Raw genomic sequence first — 16,714 nt, forward strand, 5'->3', positions numbered from 1 at the left:
CACCTTTTACACTGTAGATATCTTTTATACTACTATAACATATTCTAAAAATGTACCACCACTTGTATAATTGGTTTCAATTAGTCAATAAGTCCCCCTCCATTCAAAAATATGTTTTTGTTTTTGTTCGTATAGTTGAATGTGTGAACTTCACTGTGCAGAATGTGGTAAAACCATTTCACTTTCAAAAAATGACTTGCACTTTTGTTTGGGATTTAAGTTTCATGTATTTCTGATATTATTTGCATATGAAGTGTTTTAACCTAAAGAGCTCCTTGTTTAAAACAACAGAGGCCAGTGTTGAATCTTAGAACGCTTTCTATCAGTTGCTGATTAGGAATACTGTACCCATGAGGGTGGTGGAAGAGGGTGGGGTTGAAGAGAGAGCCACAGTAGCAGCGTATGATTGGCTGGCTGGTTGGGGAGAGACATCCTCTGGTTTGTCCTCTTCACTCTGTTCCACCTGCTCCTCGCTGGAGTCAAACAGCCTGCACAAACAGAGCAGACAAAGACTCAACAACATCGGAACGCCCAGCTCACTGTGATAGAACAAGCATGAACCAATGTTACATCTTAAAGCAGCAATCTGCAAGATTTTGATGTAAAAATGCACCAGCTAGTGGAAAAGTGTAAAATATTAAGACTTAGTCATATGATCCAAAACCAGCCCTCAGTTAAACTGTGAAACGTTGTATTTCTAGAAAAAATACTTTCAGTATTTTATATAACATTTAGCAAACACATCTGTGCTCTTTACCTTTTAATCTCCATTTGTTACAGATTAAGCTGCAGCTCACCGATTTTGTTACTAATATTTCTTACAAATCCCCAAATTTCTTTCCAGCTCACTGCAAATGTTTTGAAACTTAAACCTAGTTGATTTGGGGGCATCTAACAAACATACTGTACTCTTTAAGTTATGGCATATTGTTTACATGCAGACATTTATGCATGGTGCACACACCTGTGTTTTTGGACCAAGACACACTCCCCTCCATCTTGTGGATCCACATTATAGATGTAGAGATACCCGTCTGAGGATGCCACCAGCAGGCGAGGGAGCTTCTGAATCCTGACAAACAAAACACAAACAAGATGTGAATGAACCTACTCGTAAGTACATCTCTCCATAAATACACACCCCTCTCTTGTCTCTCTCCCTCGTGCTGCCTTACGTAGCCAGGGCACAGATGTTCTTCAGGCCAAACATGTTGAGTCGTACTGTGGCAAAGGCTCTGTCCTGATGCATCATGTCGGACACCTGGGTGGGCAAGTAGGTGCTGGCTGCTGTGAACATTTTGCCCACATATGCTGACCATGTAGGAGACTCCTCCTCTTGACTGGTAGGAAACAAGATGGTTAAAGGTCCAAAGATGAAGCTCATTAGTACTGCAGACATTTAGATTTTTTTTGTAAAGCTGAATTTTAGATAGTCAGCCACTTTTGATTTAATAGGAACGCTACTGAATTGTTTTACATTATAAATACAGCAGAGGGTGCTGGTCTTTTTTTTTTCTTTTTCTTTTTTACCTGGGGCTGTGCTGCTCCAGTTTAAAGATATGGACTGTCTCAGTGTTGCTGGAGGCACACAGGAACTGGGCGTCTGCGCTGAAGGACAATGAACTGATACTAACATATCTGACACACACACAGACACACACACACACACACACAGAGACACACACACACACAGAGAAAAAGACAAAACAGTGAACATTATTTGTACATTTGTACTGAAAACAAAAAATGCATGTTTTACTTCTGATATTTTAGAAAGCCCAAATGTAGATTTTTGTTGTTTTTAGATTAGAGCGTGGACTGTGAATGCCAAAAAGTTGTGTGTAAAAACAGCCTCTCCAGTGTTTCTGAGTCTGATGTTTCTACTATCTAGCTGCTCACATTGCTGTCTTAATCACACATGCTCGGTCATTGACACTGGAAGCTGCACGGTGCATCCACAACCAACTACCATTGGCTACTGAGCAGCAAGTGTCTTACTCACCTAAACACTAACTGTTGAGTAACAGAAGGGTCATTTGAACTGCTCACCTTCCTGTCACGAGCTCTTTGTTTAATCTCTGGCGTACAATCATCACGATGAATCATCTTCTCCACTGTCTGTCCACAGTTTGCTTGTTAATACTTTGTAATAGAACTACAGGAAAATGTGAGCGCTAACCTCTTCATCCCTCGGCGGAATTCAAACAGTTTCTGTCCTTCAGGAACGCTGAAGACTCTAATAACGGTGCCCTGTAGAGGTGAACGTGGTTAGACAAGAGGCTGGTGGATGATGAAACAGAAGGAGGGATAAAAAAAAAAGGAATCAAGTCCTCACCTTCTCTGAAGCGCTGGCCAGTTTGCCGCCAGAGGCATTGAAGGTGAGGGCCGCCAGGGGACTGTCATGGGCTTGGATCAGCGTCAGAGTGCTCTAAAGGGGCAAACAAGTGCTTTCTAATGACATCAGCACCAACACTGGGCTGCTTGTCCCCATGGGGGTTTCCAAGAGACGTGACAACAGCGACAATATTTCCTATGTTGCTATGTTAAGAGTTTTAATGCAGCCTCACCAGATTGTTGGCATCGTAGACGGTGATCTCTCCGATGGTGGTGCTGCCGGGGTATGCCAGGTAGGAGTTACTGTGGTTGACAGAGAGAGCGCAAAGACCTACGAGGGAGCACAGAGGATAATTTAGGCACTTTTTTTCTTAAAAACACCTATTGGACCAATCTTCTCAGTTGCTTTAGATTCTAACAACATATATATTGTCTGTCTGGATCTATAATGTGTCTAGTGTTGTGCTGATGGACTGTGTAATGAAACCTTAAATCTGTTGCCAATTTAAATGATATATAAAATACACTATTTGCAATGCAATATTTTGCAAATGCATGAATACTTTTGCACTTTGAGCATCCATTTCTATCCAAGACTACACTGGTACTGTGCAACCTGGCAAGTAACTTTAAAGCAACACTGTACGTTCTGAAAGAATAAGTAATATAGGGGTCTGTATAACAGCTTGAGTGTACCTGAGGGGTTGGTGGGTGTGTTGAGCAGGGTCTTAAGTAGTTTCATGTCTTTGATATTGTGGATGTAGATCGACTCCTCCAGGCACACCACCAGCCGCTGAGGTAACAGTATATCGTTTCAGTGACAGTATACAGTATTTGATAGCACAAACCAGAAGTGGCAACTTTTTAGGGATTACAGGTATGGAAAGATGTTTTTCCTGTTCTTACCTGTCTGTTGAGCCTGACGGAGAGGATGTTGTTGGAGTAGCTGTAGTTACAAATCTCTGTGCCTTTCTTGAAGTGGTAGACGTTCATTCGCCGTGGCATGGACAGACTGACCACCACCACCAGACTGCTGGAGAACAGCCGCTCCACTATATACACATCTGGACACTCCACTGGGAAGGACAAGAGATTGGATACAGATTACATGCTTTTATTAAGCAATAGAGGCGTTACTGTAAGCTCATACCACCACTGCATGAACAGAATATTCATAAAGGCAAATACAGTCTCTTCTGTTGTCAACTCCTATACAATTTCCTGTATGCAAATTAGAATTTACAATGGCCTTACAGCTATCAGAGATCGTCAGTACCCAGACAAAGAGAACATTATTGAGCTCAAACTTCCTCAAACTGACTCTGAACTTTCTCTTTCGTTGTTGCAATTGAGGATTAGAAAATCAAGCGATCACGTGTTTACGCTCTGTTTACCACAGAGCAAACATGTTGCAGCCTGTCAGAGCTGTTGCATGACCAAGGTGAACCTGACCACAGCTCAAATAATACTGACTGCTATCACTCTGCACTTTATGTCATCTTAGGGAGGGGATGCTGGTGTGTCACAGTGTACTTACTGCAAGCATGACTGCATTTTTATAAATGTGGCCGGGGGGGGGGGGCCTGTCATGTGGCATTATATACTTCCTGTAATTTTCAGTCTTTGTGAGTACTGCAGAGAATAAAGTACAGTGTCCCTCTTACCTCCCTCATGGATGCAGTCCAGTTTGTCCACAGCAGTGACTGAGAAGAGCCGGTAGCCAGTCTTGGTGCCCACTGACAGAGATCTACAATAACATCACACACACACACACACACACACACACACACACACACACACACACACACACACATACACATACACACAGAGAGAGACTATCTTACCAGCCACATTCACCATTGTTGCAGTTAAAAATACCTTAATAACACTGCAATTACAGTTGTCACTGACAGCCATTTAAAAAACGATCCTGAAACAAGTCAAACCTGATGCATTATATTTTCTGTATTCGCACACAAACACACACACACACACACACACACACACACACACACACACACACACACACACAATTACAACATAGTTTTTTGTCAACATTTTGATATATACAGTCTGCTATTGTCTAATTACAGAAAACCTTTGTTTGTTTGTTTGTTACTACTACAGATTAGTGAATGGATTTAGTTAAAAGGAATAGGTTGCTATTGAAAAGTGTAGGATTATCAATACACACACACACGTGCAATCACTAGTAGTGGTAGGTGTAGTTGGGGTGAAATATGTTATGGATGCTATGGCTTTATGATTGTTAGTTGTCATCAAGGAAAAAGTGAGATACCACCATTGGCTATGCTGAAATAACCACAGGGAGCCATTGTATGGCCATTACTGAGGTTACCAGCTCAGATCCCGTCTTCACCTCACCTGAAGAGGTGTTCGGTAGCCATATAAGACAGTATTTCCTCCAGACTATCTTGTTTAGACAACACAGCCATAACACGGTTCCATTAAAATAAGTTAATTGCCCCCAAAAGAAGCTTTTCTTATCTTATCATGGCTGAAGTTAAAAAGAACATGATGAGGAAGAGATAAGACAACGCTGTGGACTGTTTGGCCACCTGGTTCGTTTTACAATCAGAGACAGAGGAGGTGTTTGTACAAGGCGACACACCTGTAACTGAAGAAGTCAGTGGGTTCTGCTGGATTTCATAGTTTATCCTTGAATAATCCCAAAGCATGGGACAGTGTATACAGCACAGGTGTGAGTGGTCAGACACAAGCACTTCTGCTTGTAAAGCTGCGCTCAATAATATTTCTATAACCTAAAAAAATGCTTTTACTATTAAACATGTAATATTGTATGTGAATGGGTGTCATGAATCAAGGAGGAGGTAAGCTGGAAACTTGCATGAGACATTGAATAGGCCTGTTTTTAAAAACATTGTATAAACTGTCTTGTTACACAATAGCCAGAAGTTTGGTTACTAACTGACTAGTTTAATGTGCAACAGGCCTGGAAGCTTAACACAGTGGCCTACTTCACCTTCAGCTCTAAGGGGCTCAGCTAGAAGTTTTAATGAAGCATACAGAAGCTTGTAGTTTCATTTTGGATACACACACACACACACACACACACACACACACACACACACACACACACACACACACAAATGGCAGATGGTTGACGCTATTACAAAGTGACATACAATAAACCAGAGCATGTAAATGCGACTATAAACAATTATGCAACAGTCAGGTGCATCAAGGAGATTGAGTTCATGCTGGGCCCAGCCCGCGGGTCGCTTACGTGGTGTCCTGGTTAAACGACGCACAGATGAAGCCTCTGTGCGCTTCGGGGCCGTCCGGTGCGTCCTGGGACTCCATCCGAGCCGCCAAATTCCCTCTCCTCTTGCCGGTCGAGGTCGGAGGCCTTTGGGCTCGGGTCGATCCCCGCCGGAACCCGCTTCCCCTCCTCTGCTCCCCGACTCCAAGCGCCACGCTCACACTCTTCGGGGAGAGGAATGTCCGGTCAGGCTGCGCTCAGATGGCACACATCCCACACCGAGTGAACTGTCCCGAGTCTGAACCAGATCAACGGTAACACCTCCCTGATGAGCCGTTTCACTTTAGCCAGTCGTACAGTGTTGTTATTATGTTATTAACTTCCAATATTCACACAGCAAAACAAAAACAGCTGATGGTTGGATGCGTCACTCTGAGCTGCATCACGATTGGCTGGCGGCAACTTGTCAAACCCTGCGCTCCGGTGTTCCTATTGGTCGAGCCGTTTAAAGCCTCTGGTTCATTTGACGCCGCAGCTGTCAATCCAACAAGACCCGCCCATTTAAGTGAAAAAACGGTTGATTGGCCAATTGTACTTTCTGTCTTGTCACGAGGAATTGTTTTGATGATTTCATTGGATAAAAGACGTTTCAAGCTTTTTTTTTACTGCCCGTCCGTGCAGCGACACATCAACAACCCTTGTCAGAGACGTTTAACTACTGAACACAGCTATTTTTATATTATTATTAAATTCCTTTTAGATACCAATATTATGTTTTTGTTTCTGTCTGTGTATGTGTGTATGTATCTGTTTCCTCGGGTCAGAAGTGGAAAGCAATAAGTGCATTTACTGTGCGTTAATTTTGTGCGGTACTTGTATTTACTGTATTTAAGTATTTCTATAATATTATGTTTACTTGATATTTGTTCTCTACAACATTTCATAGCTACAGATCATACTTTTCCCTACACTACAATTATCAGCATATAGCAGCTTTAGTTGATTGTACTCAGATGCAGATTGTACATATGCATGATCATCTTATCAAATATAATGCTTTATTATGGACTAAACTACCCAACAGAATATAAATCAATTAAATTAACTGCATTTCGACCAGGTTTAACATTAAAATACTGCAAAGACATTAACAAATCAGTCATAATATTACTATTTGATGAGTACTTTTATTTTCGATGGTTACATTTCGCTGATGATAATTTTTTTATGTAGTTCACACTTTGAATGCAATACTTTTACTTTATACCTTATACATGGTGGTACTACTACTGTGGATCTAAACACTCACATCATTTATATAAGTTATTTATTGTTTTGTAGTTGCAGAACTTATGCATTAATTGTGTTCTGCTGCTTGCAGATAAAAGAGTGAACTCTGTACTATTTCAAAATGCTCCTATGAGAATACATTTGTCTGGGGAGCCCACTCATGACTTTTCAGTTCCCTTCTAAGATATGCACCCAATGTCTCCGAAAAAACCCTGACGTTGCACACTGCAGTGAACCAGGGGATTTTACGCATTCTCGAAAAAGTCAACCCGTTTTTTTTTCCCGTTATCAGGCTAATTTTTAATCAGATATAAATCGATTTTTTTTTTTTTTTTTTTTCATTTCTAAACTATTTCCTTGACGTCACGGTTTCCGTGCGGTCTCCTTTAAGGTTGCCAGGGGTTACGGGCTCACATGTCAGAACGAGGAGAATTGACGTCAGTGACGGCTGTTGATTGGTTCCCAGCCGTATCCGGTGGGGCAGCGGTCCAGGGCTCGGGAAAAAAAATCGAAGAGAGAAGGATCTGGTAACGGTACGCTTTGAGAAATATCATCCATCCCGAGTCGCTATCGAAGGGCTCGGCAGGAATTTACAGTTTCTTGTAAGTATTTGCGTTTTTTCGGTTGACGGATCATATGACCTCTGGATAGGTGAAATTTGTTTCCTCCGTCTCTCGTTTGTTTATGATAGAACTCAAGATGGCGTCATTGGAGGAGAGCTTTGCCTTTGCACGGAGCTAGCCAGCTAGGCATCAAACTAGACTCACTCTTTAACATAACGCAGGCCAGAGATAGTCGAGTGAAAGTATGAAACGATTGTTGTTCATTTATATTTCGTGTTTATCGGAGAGTATAATTGAGGGAGGGTAGTGTTTCAGCATTAGCCTGCTTGCTGTAAGTTACTTGCTGCAGCCGTCAGCCTCCTCCTGAAGCCTTCCTGACCTAGACGGTGTTAACGTTACAGACAGGGCATTTGCTTCCCGCTGTCCCTAAAGGCGATACCATTCACTCCATTTGTATACCATTAGATGCGTTATTTATTATCATGTGTCATCCGGCATACTCCGTTGTCACTCGTTCAGCAAGGTCATTTGTGCATCGCAGTGTTTTCTCTAATTTAATTGACAGCCCGCTTCTTAGACAGCAGAGGTGGTGCTGCAGCTCCGTTAACTGAATTAGAGAATTAACATGTTAATTGCATATTCTCACTGCTTCAGATAGTTCAAACTTAGTAAGATTTACTAATAATATAAGGCGGAACAGCCATGTTGTTTGTAGTGTTAGCTCTTAATTTATACCACCTGATCCGAAAACAGTATCATTTATCACTTAGTTATTCCTGTGATAGGTTTAGCTTAAAGCAAGCCTGCCAAGTTTCCACCATGAGTGTAGTCAGTTGCCAGCCTCATCTTTGATAACATGGCTAGTAATCTCCCCTGGGCCCTGTCAGATTAGAAATGATCCGAATCCTATTATACTGAAGCACATGCATGATACACTTGCAGGGACTGGATGGATCGGCCTGTTTTCTTCTCAGGACTTCCTCACACATTTACTTATCTAAAATGCACATGTTGGTTACAGCAGGTCTTTAGAGGCCTTCCTGTTTTAGTTTAGACAGCTAGATCAAGCTCAGAGCTATCTGAAGAAGCTTATATCACACAGGCTGATCACATGATCTGGGATCTGTCAGGCTATTTTGCTCAGCAGCAGTATTGTGACCTGAAATGTTGAAACCCCAAGCACTAGTGAAACTGCTTTTATGGTGTGGTCTGTTTCACAGTGGATTGATTCACTGGCTCTGTGAATGATACTGTCTCTCTGATAGAGAGCTTCATTCAGGCTGGGGAAAAAGTAAGATTGTTTTGGGTAAACAAACCCAGGACATACAGTGTGCTTGTCCTAGTTTGTTGTCTGTGGTCAGATATGTGTGATCACATCATATGACCAGTTTTCACTCCTGACACTCATAAGCACTCAGGCTGCACAGTGGCAAAACAACACCCCATCTCTCAGTGTCTTCTCACTCTGGTTCTATTTTTCTCACATTCTCACGTTTTCTGTCTGTCCGTTTCTCCTCACACACGGACACCCCTACTCTTGTGTTGTTCTCTGGTCATACATTTTGTACAGTGATATCTGAAATCATGTTCCCTTTTCCCCCCTGTGACTGCCCACTCTCTCCAGTACAAAGGTTAGAGGTCACAGAGCAGGGTTACGGTTGTCGTCATGGCATCTGGAAGTACAAGCAGTGAGGAGGAGCGGAGCCTGAGGGAGTGTGAGCAGTACGTGCAGAAACACAACATTCAACAGCTGCTGAAGGACTGCATTGTCCAGCTGTGCACCTCCAGGCCAGACAGGCCCATGGCCTTCCTCAGGGAGTACTTCGAGAGGCTGGAGAAGGTGTGTGCGTGTGTGCGTGTGTGTGTGTGTGTGTGCTTTTTTGGTTGTCCTTATTGAAATCTGAGCATTATATACCAGGCAGTTATTGTCTCATGAGCCAGTTAATATTTGCCAACATAAGCTGTATTTATTTACTTATGGTCAGATGATATTTCCTATTTATTTCTAAGGCAAAGAAACTAAACGTATTTATGACACAGTGTCATAATTGAAAGTCTCTGTCATTTAGCCTGAAGGCCTGTGTATTTCTACTTCAAGATTTTATTTTACACTTCACAAGTGTTAATGTACACTTGGGGATCAGGCTTGCCAAAGCCATGTTCAAAACCAGATGCTACATTTACTATAAAAATCAGTAAAGACTAGTTAGGTGCAAAGTTAGTGAATTAATAAAATAATTAAATTTAAAAAAATACAATTATATATACAATAAGTGAGATTCCACATTACCACTACTCTGACTGGTTTTCAGTCATAGATGCACTCATAACTAGCTACCTTTTTGAATTCAAGGTAGGATTTATTATAGAATTATTTTAAGGGTCTTATTTAAGTTTATCATCCTCTTAATTTCTTTTTCAGATGCTCACCAGATAGCAAGCTTAAAACTGTCTTGGATTATTCGCTTTACCATAACATAGAACTGAGAAACTTGGCTGGAAATAGTTAATAAATATACATAATTCTCTGGAATTATCTGCCCGGCAGTCTAACGACGTCAAAGACACATCAAGGACGAACATCAGACTTTAGTTTTGGTATTTTATGTGTTTGTATATGTTAAAAAGTACTTTGTGAGGGACTTTAATTGCACAAAAAGTGCTTTATAAATAACCCTTGACTTGGATGAACTGCAGCAGCTATAAACCTTGTTGGCTGACAGCTGGCTGACTCCGTCCCCTCCCTCCCTTCCAGGAGGAGGCCAAGCAGATTCAGAACCAGCAGAAGGCCAGCAGTTCCCGTTCAGACTCGCGTGATGAGGAGGTGTCTCCACCCATGAACCCCGTGGTAAAGGGTCGCCGGCGGAGAGGAGCCTTCAGCGCAGAGGTGTACACAGAAGAGGATGCAGCCTCATATGTCAGAAAGGTAGATGCGTGCCAGCAGCTGTGAAGCCTACAAGAGTGTTGCAACACTTACATCTACATCAACAATCTGATATTATCATCGCAGTGAAAAGTTAACTTTTATGCGGTTGAAACTCTTGAGTGAGTGAAAATGTCTTAACACGTAATGTGTTGGTTTCTAAGGTCATTCCAAAAGACTACAAGACAATGGCAGCCTTGGCCAAAGCTATTGAAAAGAATGTGCTCTTCTCACACCTGGACGACAATGAGAGGAGGTACCTGTCTTTAAACAGTGTTTATTTTTTTCTTTTATAAATAAAGATTTGATAATTGTGTGACAGCTGTGTTCAGCTGACCAACTCACAATCTTTTTAACTTTCCAGTGACATATTTGATGCAATGTTTCCAGTCACCTACATCGCTGGAGAAACAGTTATTCTGCAGGGTAGGATTATCATTTCACTGTTGAACATTTATCCAACTCATAGTATGTGTTTGTGTGATGCTAACAGTATTGTTGTATGCACCCAGGTGACGAAGGTGACAATTTCTATGTTATCGACCAAGGGGAGATGGATGTGAGTATCTGATCTTTACACAGATTTTTAGAAAGCAATTTTTGGGTCACCGTTGCAATTAAACACCATGGATTCTCCCCCTGCTAATCTGACAGGTGTATGTGAACAATGAATGGGTGACCAGCATTGGGGAAGGAGGCAGCTTCGGAGAGCTGGCCCTGATATACGGCACCCCAAGGGCGGCCACAGTTAGAGCCAAGACCAATGTCAAGCTGTGGGGCATCGACAGAGACAGCTATAGGAGAATACTTATGGTAAGGAGGCGTATCACAACAACTGTGGGACTGTTGTGCAAAGAAAGCTCACTGTTTACAAAACTTGATTGTGAAATGTCATTTCATGTAATGCGCTGGTGTGGCATCTCTCTCATGTTCAAACTTCTAAGCCTGCAGCAAAAAAAAAGTTTCATTTTTACACAATTCCACTAACAAACATCTTTCTCTTTAGGGAAGCACTTTGAGAAAGAGGAAGATGTATGAGGAATTCCTCAGGAAAGTGTCCATTTTAGGTGGGTTAATTTTTTTAAAATCAGCCTAATCCCAAAACCTTTTAAAACAGAGGAAAAGAAGCACATCACTTGCGTTTGGTGCTGAGATTAAAATAACCCGGAAGAGCATATAAAAATATCTCCCCTCACCTATCAAAACCAATAACTGGTTCAACCTTTCAAATCAGATTTGTTTTTCAGGGTTGTCCGTCAATTCAGCTGAATCTTCTGTTCTGTGTTCTCCCCCCCCTCAGAGTCTCTGGACAAATGGGAGCGTCTGACAGTTGCTGATGCCTTGGAGCCCGTCCAGTTTGAGGATGGACAGAAGATTGTAGTGCAGGGCGAGCCTGGAGATGAATTCTTCATCATCTTAGAGGTATCCACTAGTGCTCACATATACACATGCCTCCATAGACCCTGTGTTTGTCACAATAACAGGAGTTTACCCTTTGAACTCTGAAGTGTTCAGAGATGTCATTACTTGTTTCAGTTATTTCATGTTGTTGGGCAGTCCATCCTCGCTGGTTGTGTTATTCAATGCGTTCTATAATTGAATAGTTTCATCAAACAGGTTGGGAGGTGTTGGATCCACTTGTGACTTACTTTCAGTTGTGGATCTATAAGCTATTACACCAATTTGTTATCCAGCTCGCCCTCTAGTGGTCATGTGAAGTGATGTGATGTAATTGATTTAGAGCTGAAACCATTGGTTGATTAATTGACTAGTTGTACAACAGAAAGTCAGGGAGTTGGTGAGACACATAAAACAAAGAGTCACCTTTGACTTTAGGAAGTTAAGATGGGCATTAAAAAAACACTTTATAGACAAAATAATGAATCATATTACCGACAAAATAATCTGCAGATTGATCGATAATTAATCATTATTTGCAGCCCTAATAATATTACATTTATTCTTAAACTGATGAAATGTCAAGTGTGCATGAGATCATTTCACTAAATTACTTATGTCTGTATTTCTGCTTTTTCATATGTGTTCATTCGTTTAATTGGTTGAATATGTTGTCAGTATGGCTTTGGAATGTGATGTATTGTCCCATAATTAAGTAATGTGTAAGTCAGAGAGAAAGAAGTGAATGCTGGGTGTATCATGAATTTCTGTTTCCCACTACCGACAATCAGGAGTTTGTTATTAGTTGATGCTTACTAGATGATTCATTTATTTTTTACTCTGTTATTATAAAGTGTTACTAATTATTTCAAAATGCTAATTCTTACACAGATGATAGATTTTCTTCTGATACAAGTTCTGATAAGAGATGAACAAGATAAAGCTGCTTGATGCAAACTAATCTGTGTGTGTGTGTGTGTGTGTGTGTGTGTGTGTGTGTCTCAGGGTTCTGCGGCTGTGTTGCAGCGTCGCTCAGAGAACGAGGAGTTTGTGGAAGTGGGGAGGTTAGGACCATCTGACTACTTTGGTAAGAACTAAAACATCACGGCAGTCTTTAATGTCATTTAAGTGATTCATTTTATTTTGTCAAGCACTGTGCACCTTCCTTGTGATTACAAAAAAGATTATTAAGTTGGGCTCCATTTTTAATGAACTTCACTTCTGAATGTCTCTGAAGTTGCTTAGAATGCATTCTATATTTTTGTTTTTGAAACTGTGTGTCTGTGTGTGTTCTCCAGGTGAGATCGCTCTGCTGATGAACCGTCCCCGCGCTGCCACTGTGGTTGCCCGCGGCCCCCTGAAGTGCGTCAAGCTGGACCGGCCTCGCTTCGAGCGCGTCCTGGGTCCCTGTTCAGACATTCTCAAACGTAACATCCAACAGTACAACAGCTTCGTCTCGCTGTCTGTGTGAAGGGGCGTCTCTCTCCCCCACCCTTTCCCTCCCCTCCACCCTTTCCCTCTTTTTCTCCTTTTAGACCCAGGGTCCACCAATGCAATTTGCTTTTCGTCACTTTCTTCTTCTTCTTCTTCTTCTTCTTCTTCTTCTTCTTCTTCTTCTTTTTTCCGTTGGCTTTTCTCCCTTCTTGTTTTTGTTTCACACAAAGAGATCATTTTGTTGTTACTACCTGTCACGCAGAGGTGACTTTCAGCCATTCACCAGCGCTTGTACCAGCTGCTGTACGCTACTTTGTAGGCACAGTTACATCACATGTTACCTATGTTATATATGTATTTGCTGGTTACGCTTTCTTTTTAGACTTAAACACAAAGCAGGATTTTTGGGAGATCTAAAAGACATTAGGGTCTCAGACTGATGAGACAGGACAATCAACCTTTACATGGCGCTTTTGGTGAATTTGTAACATATTTATGTTGTAGATTGAAGTGAAGAGAGGACTGCTTCTTCCCCATTAAAGAGTTTCCTTTTTGACACCAGTTAGCCTGATTAGATGTACAGCGTAGAGCAAAATCCAGAAACTGTAGAAGGCAGGAAGAAAAAAAAAAAAGATTGCATCAAATATTGTCAGATGTTTTTTAGGTTCCAGCTGGTTGTGCTCCATTTGTTTTCGGTTACCTTTGATCGGTGAGACAATGACAAGTCTGTTCTGCTTCATTTGAAAGAGCTTGTACAACTTAAAGGTCTTTATTTTATTGTGCAGCTACCAGGCTAGTGCCAAATGTTTAATTATTGTCACAACGCAAAGATGCATAGCCGTGGAAATGCAGTGCGTGTTCTGTTCCCTGACTATTTGGAGCTCCGAACAGGAAGTAGTTATTACCCATAATGTCCTCTTTAATCGGTAGAATGACCATACAAGAACTGCCTTGACTACTCTGAGGGAAAAAAAACAAAAAAGAAAGGAAAAAAAACAAGAGTATTAAGTGTATTTCAGTATTCAATTTTTTTTAGTATATACCAAATAACTTGGTCACTCTTCTGCTATGGTTTGTAATCAAAATGTTATCATAGTATAGTTAAAATGATCATAGTTATATTATTATCATTGAGTAAATGATAAATGATATGGTTTGGAGTGATGGTGATCTTAAAAAAAATACGTTTAACTGTCTTTTGTAAACACTTATTTTTCCATAAATTCTATTTTAGGTGTCCAGTGCCACAAAGTAAATAAATGCTTCTTCTTGTCAACTGACAAACAGTATGTAATTGTATTGTGTAAAACGTCATGGGTTAAAACTTTTTAAAATAGATCAAATGGGTAATTACAGGTTTATTGAAGTGAAGTCTTGAAGAAAAAAAAAAAAAGTGGTTTATGGATTTCAGGACATCTGAAGTATTTATGTATCACAGGTGAAGCTGACAGGCAGAGTGAGCAGATATTTATTTAAAACTAGTGTCATTGCTTATTGCCTATTGAAAAGGTGGCTGTCTTTTCATCAGAGTAGCTTGTGATCTGTTCTCTATGCTTACTTGGCATGATGTTTTTAGGCATCCAGTGATCCGGTATGAATGGAAGCGTGTATTAAAAAGCGTGCCCTGCAGCTGCGTGCAGGGACTTTGTCAAATATTTGGTTTGTTACTCCCTAGCTTAACTGCTTCATGGCTATTTAGATGGCATAAAATGTTACGTCTGTCCTTTTTTTTTTTTTTTTTTTTTTTTTTTTAAAAGATCTTTACCAAATCACACAATGTTGACTTCTGGATTATAGGCTTAACTCTTCATTCCTGCCTCACTGTCTGTTACCAGAACTGACATTGAACCAGTCATGTGTCTGTTTCTGTTGTCTCATTCAGAGCTCTTGCTTAGAATCGAGATGTATGTTTGTATGTCCAAAAAATATTTGATTTTGGTGCCGATTGCAGGGTAGTCAGGTTAGTGAGAAAAAGGTTTTGTTATTGGACATGAGTGTATTTTTCGTTACTGTTAAATTGAACATCTTCATCTGTTCCCCTCCCCTCTAACCCTGAGGTTATCCTCGTGGATTTGGTTACATGTGGATTTGTTTCCATTGACAACACATCCTGTTTATCCTCATCTGCTGGAAAATGACTCCGTTAGGGGTGAGGGTTTTACTCACCTTTTGTCAAAATATTGTTTTAATGTAAATAGTATCATTGGTTTTAGTCCAAAATGTTTTTAACCACACTGCAATCGTCCCGGTTTGCCTTAGCTTACCTAACCTGGGCTTACAGTAGTAGTCAGTCACTCCTGCTAGCCCGACCTTCAGTGAGTTTGTTTGGCCTGCGGCGCAGAGAGCTGCAGGTGATCAGAGGACCATTCTTTTTCTATTCTACCCTGTATTCAGTTTGACCTCCTGTATGTGCAAAGATGTTTATCCTTTTGGTATAGATTGTTCCAGATGGCAGTTTAAGCAATAAAAAAGTAAAAATGATTCAGCTTTGTCTCAGGTTTTGTCCTTTTTGTGTTACTCTACTTGCAATGGTGGTTCGAGTTCAGCCTCCAAGTTAAATCATTGTGAAATCTGGGTGTTAAGTGGCTCTGAAAACAGATGTAACATGACATCTGTCCACCAGGGGGAGACATGTCACTGCTCTGAAAAGCTTTATGATCATTGGTAATCATTGCTGCACCAAACCGTATATAAAAAGTCTATTATTTTTAAATGTATAGTCACATTTTAAATGCTCACCATTCTTTTTTGTGAACTCACATTGTTTTTAAACATGCTTTGTCCATTTTCCCTCTTAAGAAAATTTTTATGACATTAGACAACTTAGGTCATTTTTCCATGCAATATTTTCAAATAATGAGCAAAAGTATTAAACTTAATTATTAACAACTGTACTTGAATCTGGGAAGCACCATCATTCAATGTTTTAAAATTGTTGCTCTTAGTTAGTTGGAGTTGGAAAAGTTCAGTCTGTTCCTTAAAATGTTTTTCCTGTTGCTACGCTTTAATGAAGATATACTGTATAAGTGCTGTGGTATGAAGACCTTTACATTTTATGCTCTTGCTGTTTATCTGCCTGCTTTTCAGCCTGATGTCTGGCTTAAGATCCCTTTGAAAAATAGTTGTGGTTATTTGTCTTACTTTACATTACATAGTCACGTACCAGGTTTGCCAGGTAAGAACAAAGAGAAGCTGAGACATGTTCACAGAGGAAAACATATTCACAAATTTATAATAAGACAAAAGCTGGCTAAATTATTACGGCAATATGATAGAACACACATTTCTCAGTTGATTTAGGTTAGCTATTTCTCTGTCTGCCTGTTTTAGTTGGCAGTGACATCGTAAAGCTGTTTAAACACTAATGAGACAGAAGGATTACAAGTCTGGAGAATGGGGTGGAGTAAACTTAAATAGCTGTTTAATAGGTAGCACTTTTCACACACACACACACACACACACACACACACATATTCTGCTGTTACTTGCATACTGGTACTTGTAATAATTTTTCTTCAACTGTCACCA

At 40.6% G+C, this 16,714-nt stretch overlaps 2 protein-coding genes across 2 annotated transcripts in view; one reads left to right on the forward strand and one right to left on the reverse strand.

The window, feature by feature from the left end:
* Positions 1-6,020, reverse strand: part of LOC127373099 (WD repeat domain phosphoinositide-interacting protein 1) — a 7,839-nt gene extending 1,819 nt beyond the window's left edge. Inside the window, exons 1-11 of the mRNA XM_051417194.1 lie at positions 5,603-6,020; positions 3,999-4,081; positions 3,241-3,410; positions 3,031-3,127; positions 2,568-2,665; positions 2,336-2,428; positions 2,180-2,250; positions 1,531-1,638; positions 1,176-1,340; positions 965-1,072; positions 349-488 (exon numbers count right to left, since the gene is read on the reverse strand). Coding sequence (XP_051273154.1) covers positions 349-488; positions 965-1,072; positions 1,176-1,340; positions 1,531-1,638; positions 2,180-2,250; positions 2,336-2,428; positions 2,568-2,665; positions 3,031-3,127; positions 3,241-3,410; positions 3,999-4,081; positions 5,603-5,679 — 1,210 coding nt within the window. The 5' untranslated portion in view covers positions 5,680-6,020. The remainder of the gene's footprint in view (positions 1-348; positions 489-964; positions 1,073-1,175; positions 1,341-1,530; positions 1,639-2,179; positions 2,251-2,335; positions 2,429-2,567; positions 2,666-3,030; positions 3,128-3,240; positions 3,411-3,998; positions 4,082-5,602) is intronic.
* Positions 6,021-7,303: 1,283 nt separating this feature from the next.
* On the forward strand, positions 7,304-15,667 carry LOC127373915 (cAMP-dependent protein kinase type I-alpha regulatory subunit). Its single transcript, XM_051418821.1, has 11 exons — positions 7,304-7,470; positions 9,056-9,271; positions 10,187-10,357; positions 10,519-10,610; positions 10,719-10,780; positions 10,867-10,913; positions 11,009-11,167; positions 11,361-11,421; positions 11,655-11,776; positions 12,758-12,839; positions 13,051-15,667. Exons 2-11 carry the CDS (start codon positions 9,098-9,100, stop codon positions 13,221-13,223), a joined length of 1,143 nt encoding a protein of 380 aa, XP_051274781.1. The 5' UTR covers positions 7,304-7,470; positions 9,056-9,097; the 3' UTR covers positions 13,224-15,667.
* Positions 15,668-16,714: the final 1,047 nt, after the last annotated feature.

The sequence above is a fragment of the Dicentrarchus labrax genome, unplaced genomic scaffold (assembly GCF_905237075.1).
Source record: "Dicentrarchus labrax unplaced genomic scaffold, dlabrax2021, whole genome shotgun sequence".
Lineage (NCBI taxonomy): Eukaryota > Metazoa > Chordata > Actinopteri > Moronidae > Dicentrarchus > Dicentrarchus labrax.

Coding starts and splice junctions, on each gene's coding strand:
- LOC127373915 (XM_051418821.1), top strand. CDS start 9,098: ATGGCATCTGGAAGTACAAGCAGTGAGGAGGAGCGGAGCCTGAGGGAG. Junction 11,168..11,360: donor GCTATAGGAGAATACTTATG/GTAAGGAGGCGT, acceptor CTTTCTCTTTAG/GGAAGCACTTTGAGAAAGAG. Junction 11,422..11,654: donor CAGGAAAGTGTCCATTTTAG/GTGGGTTAATTT, acceptor CCCCCCCCTCAG/AGTCTCTGGACAAATGGGAG.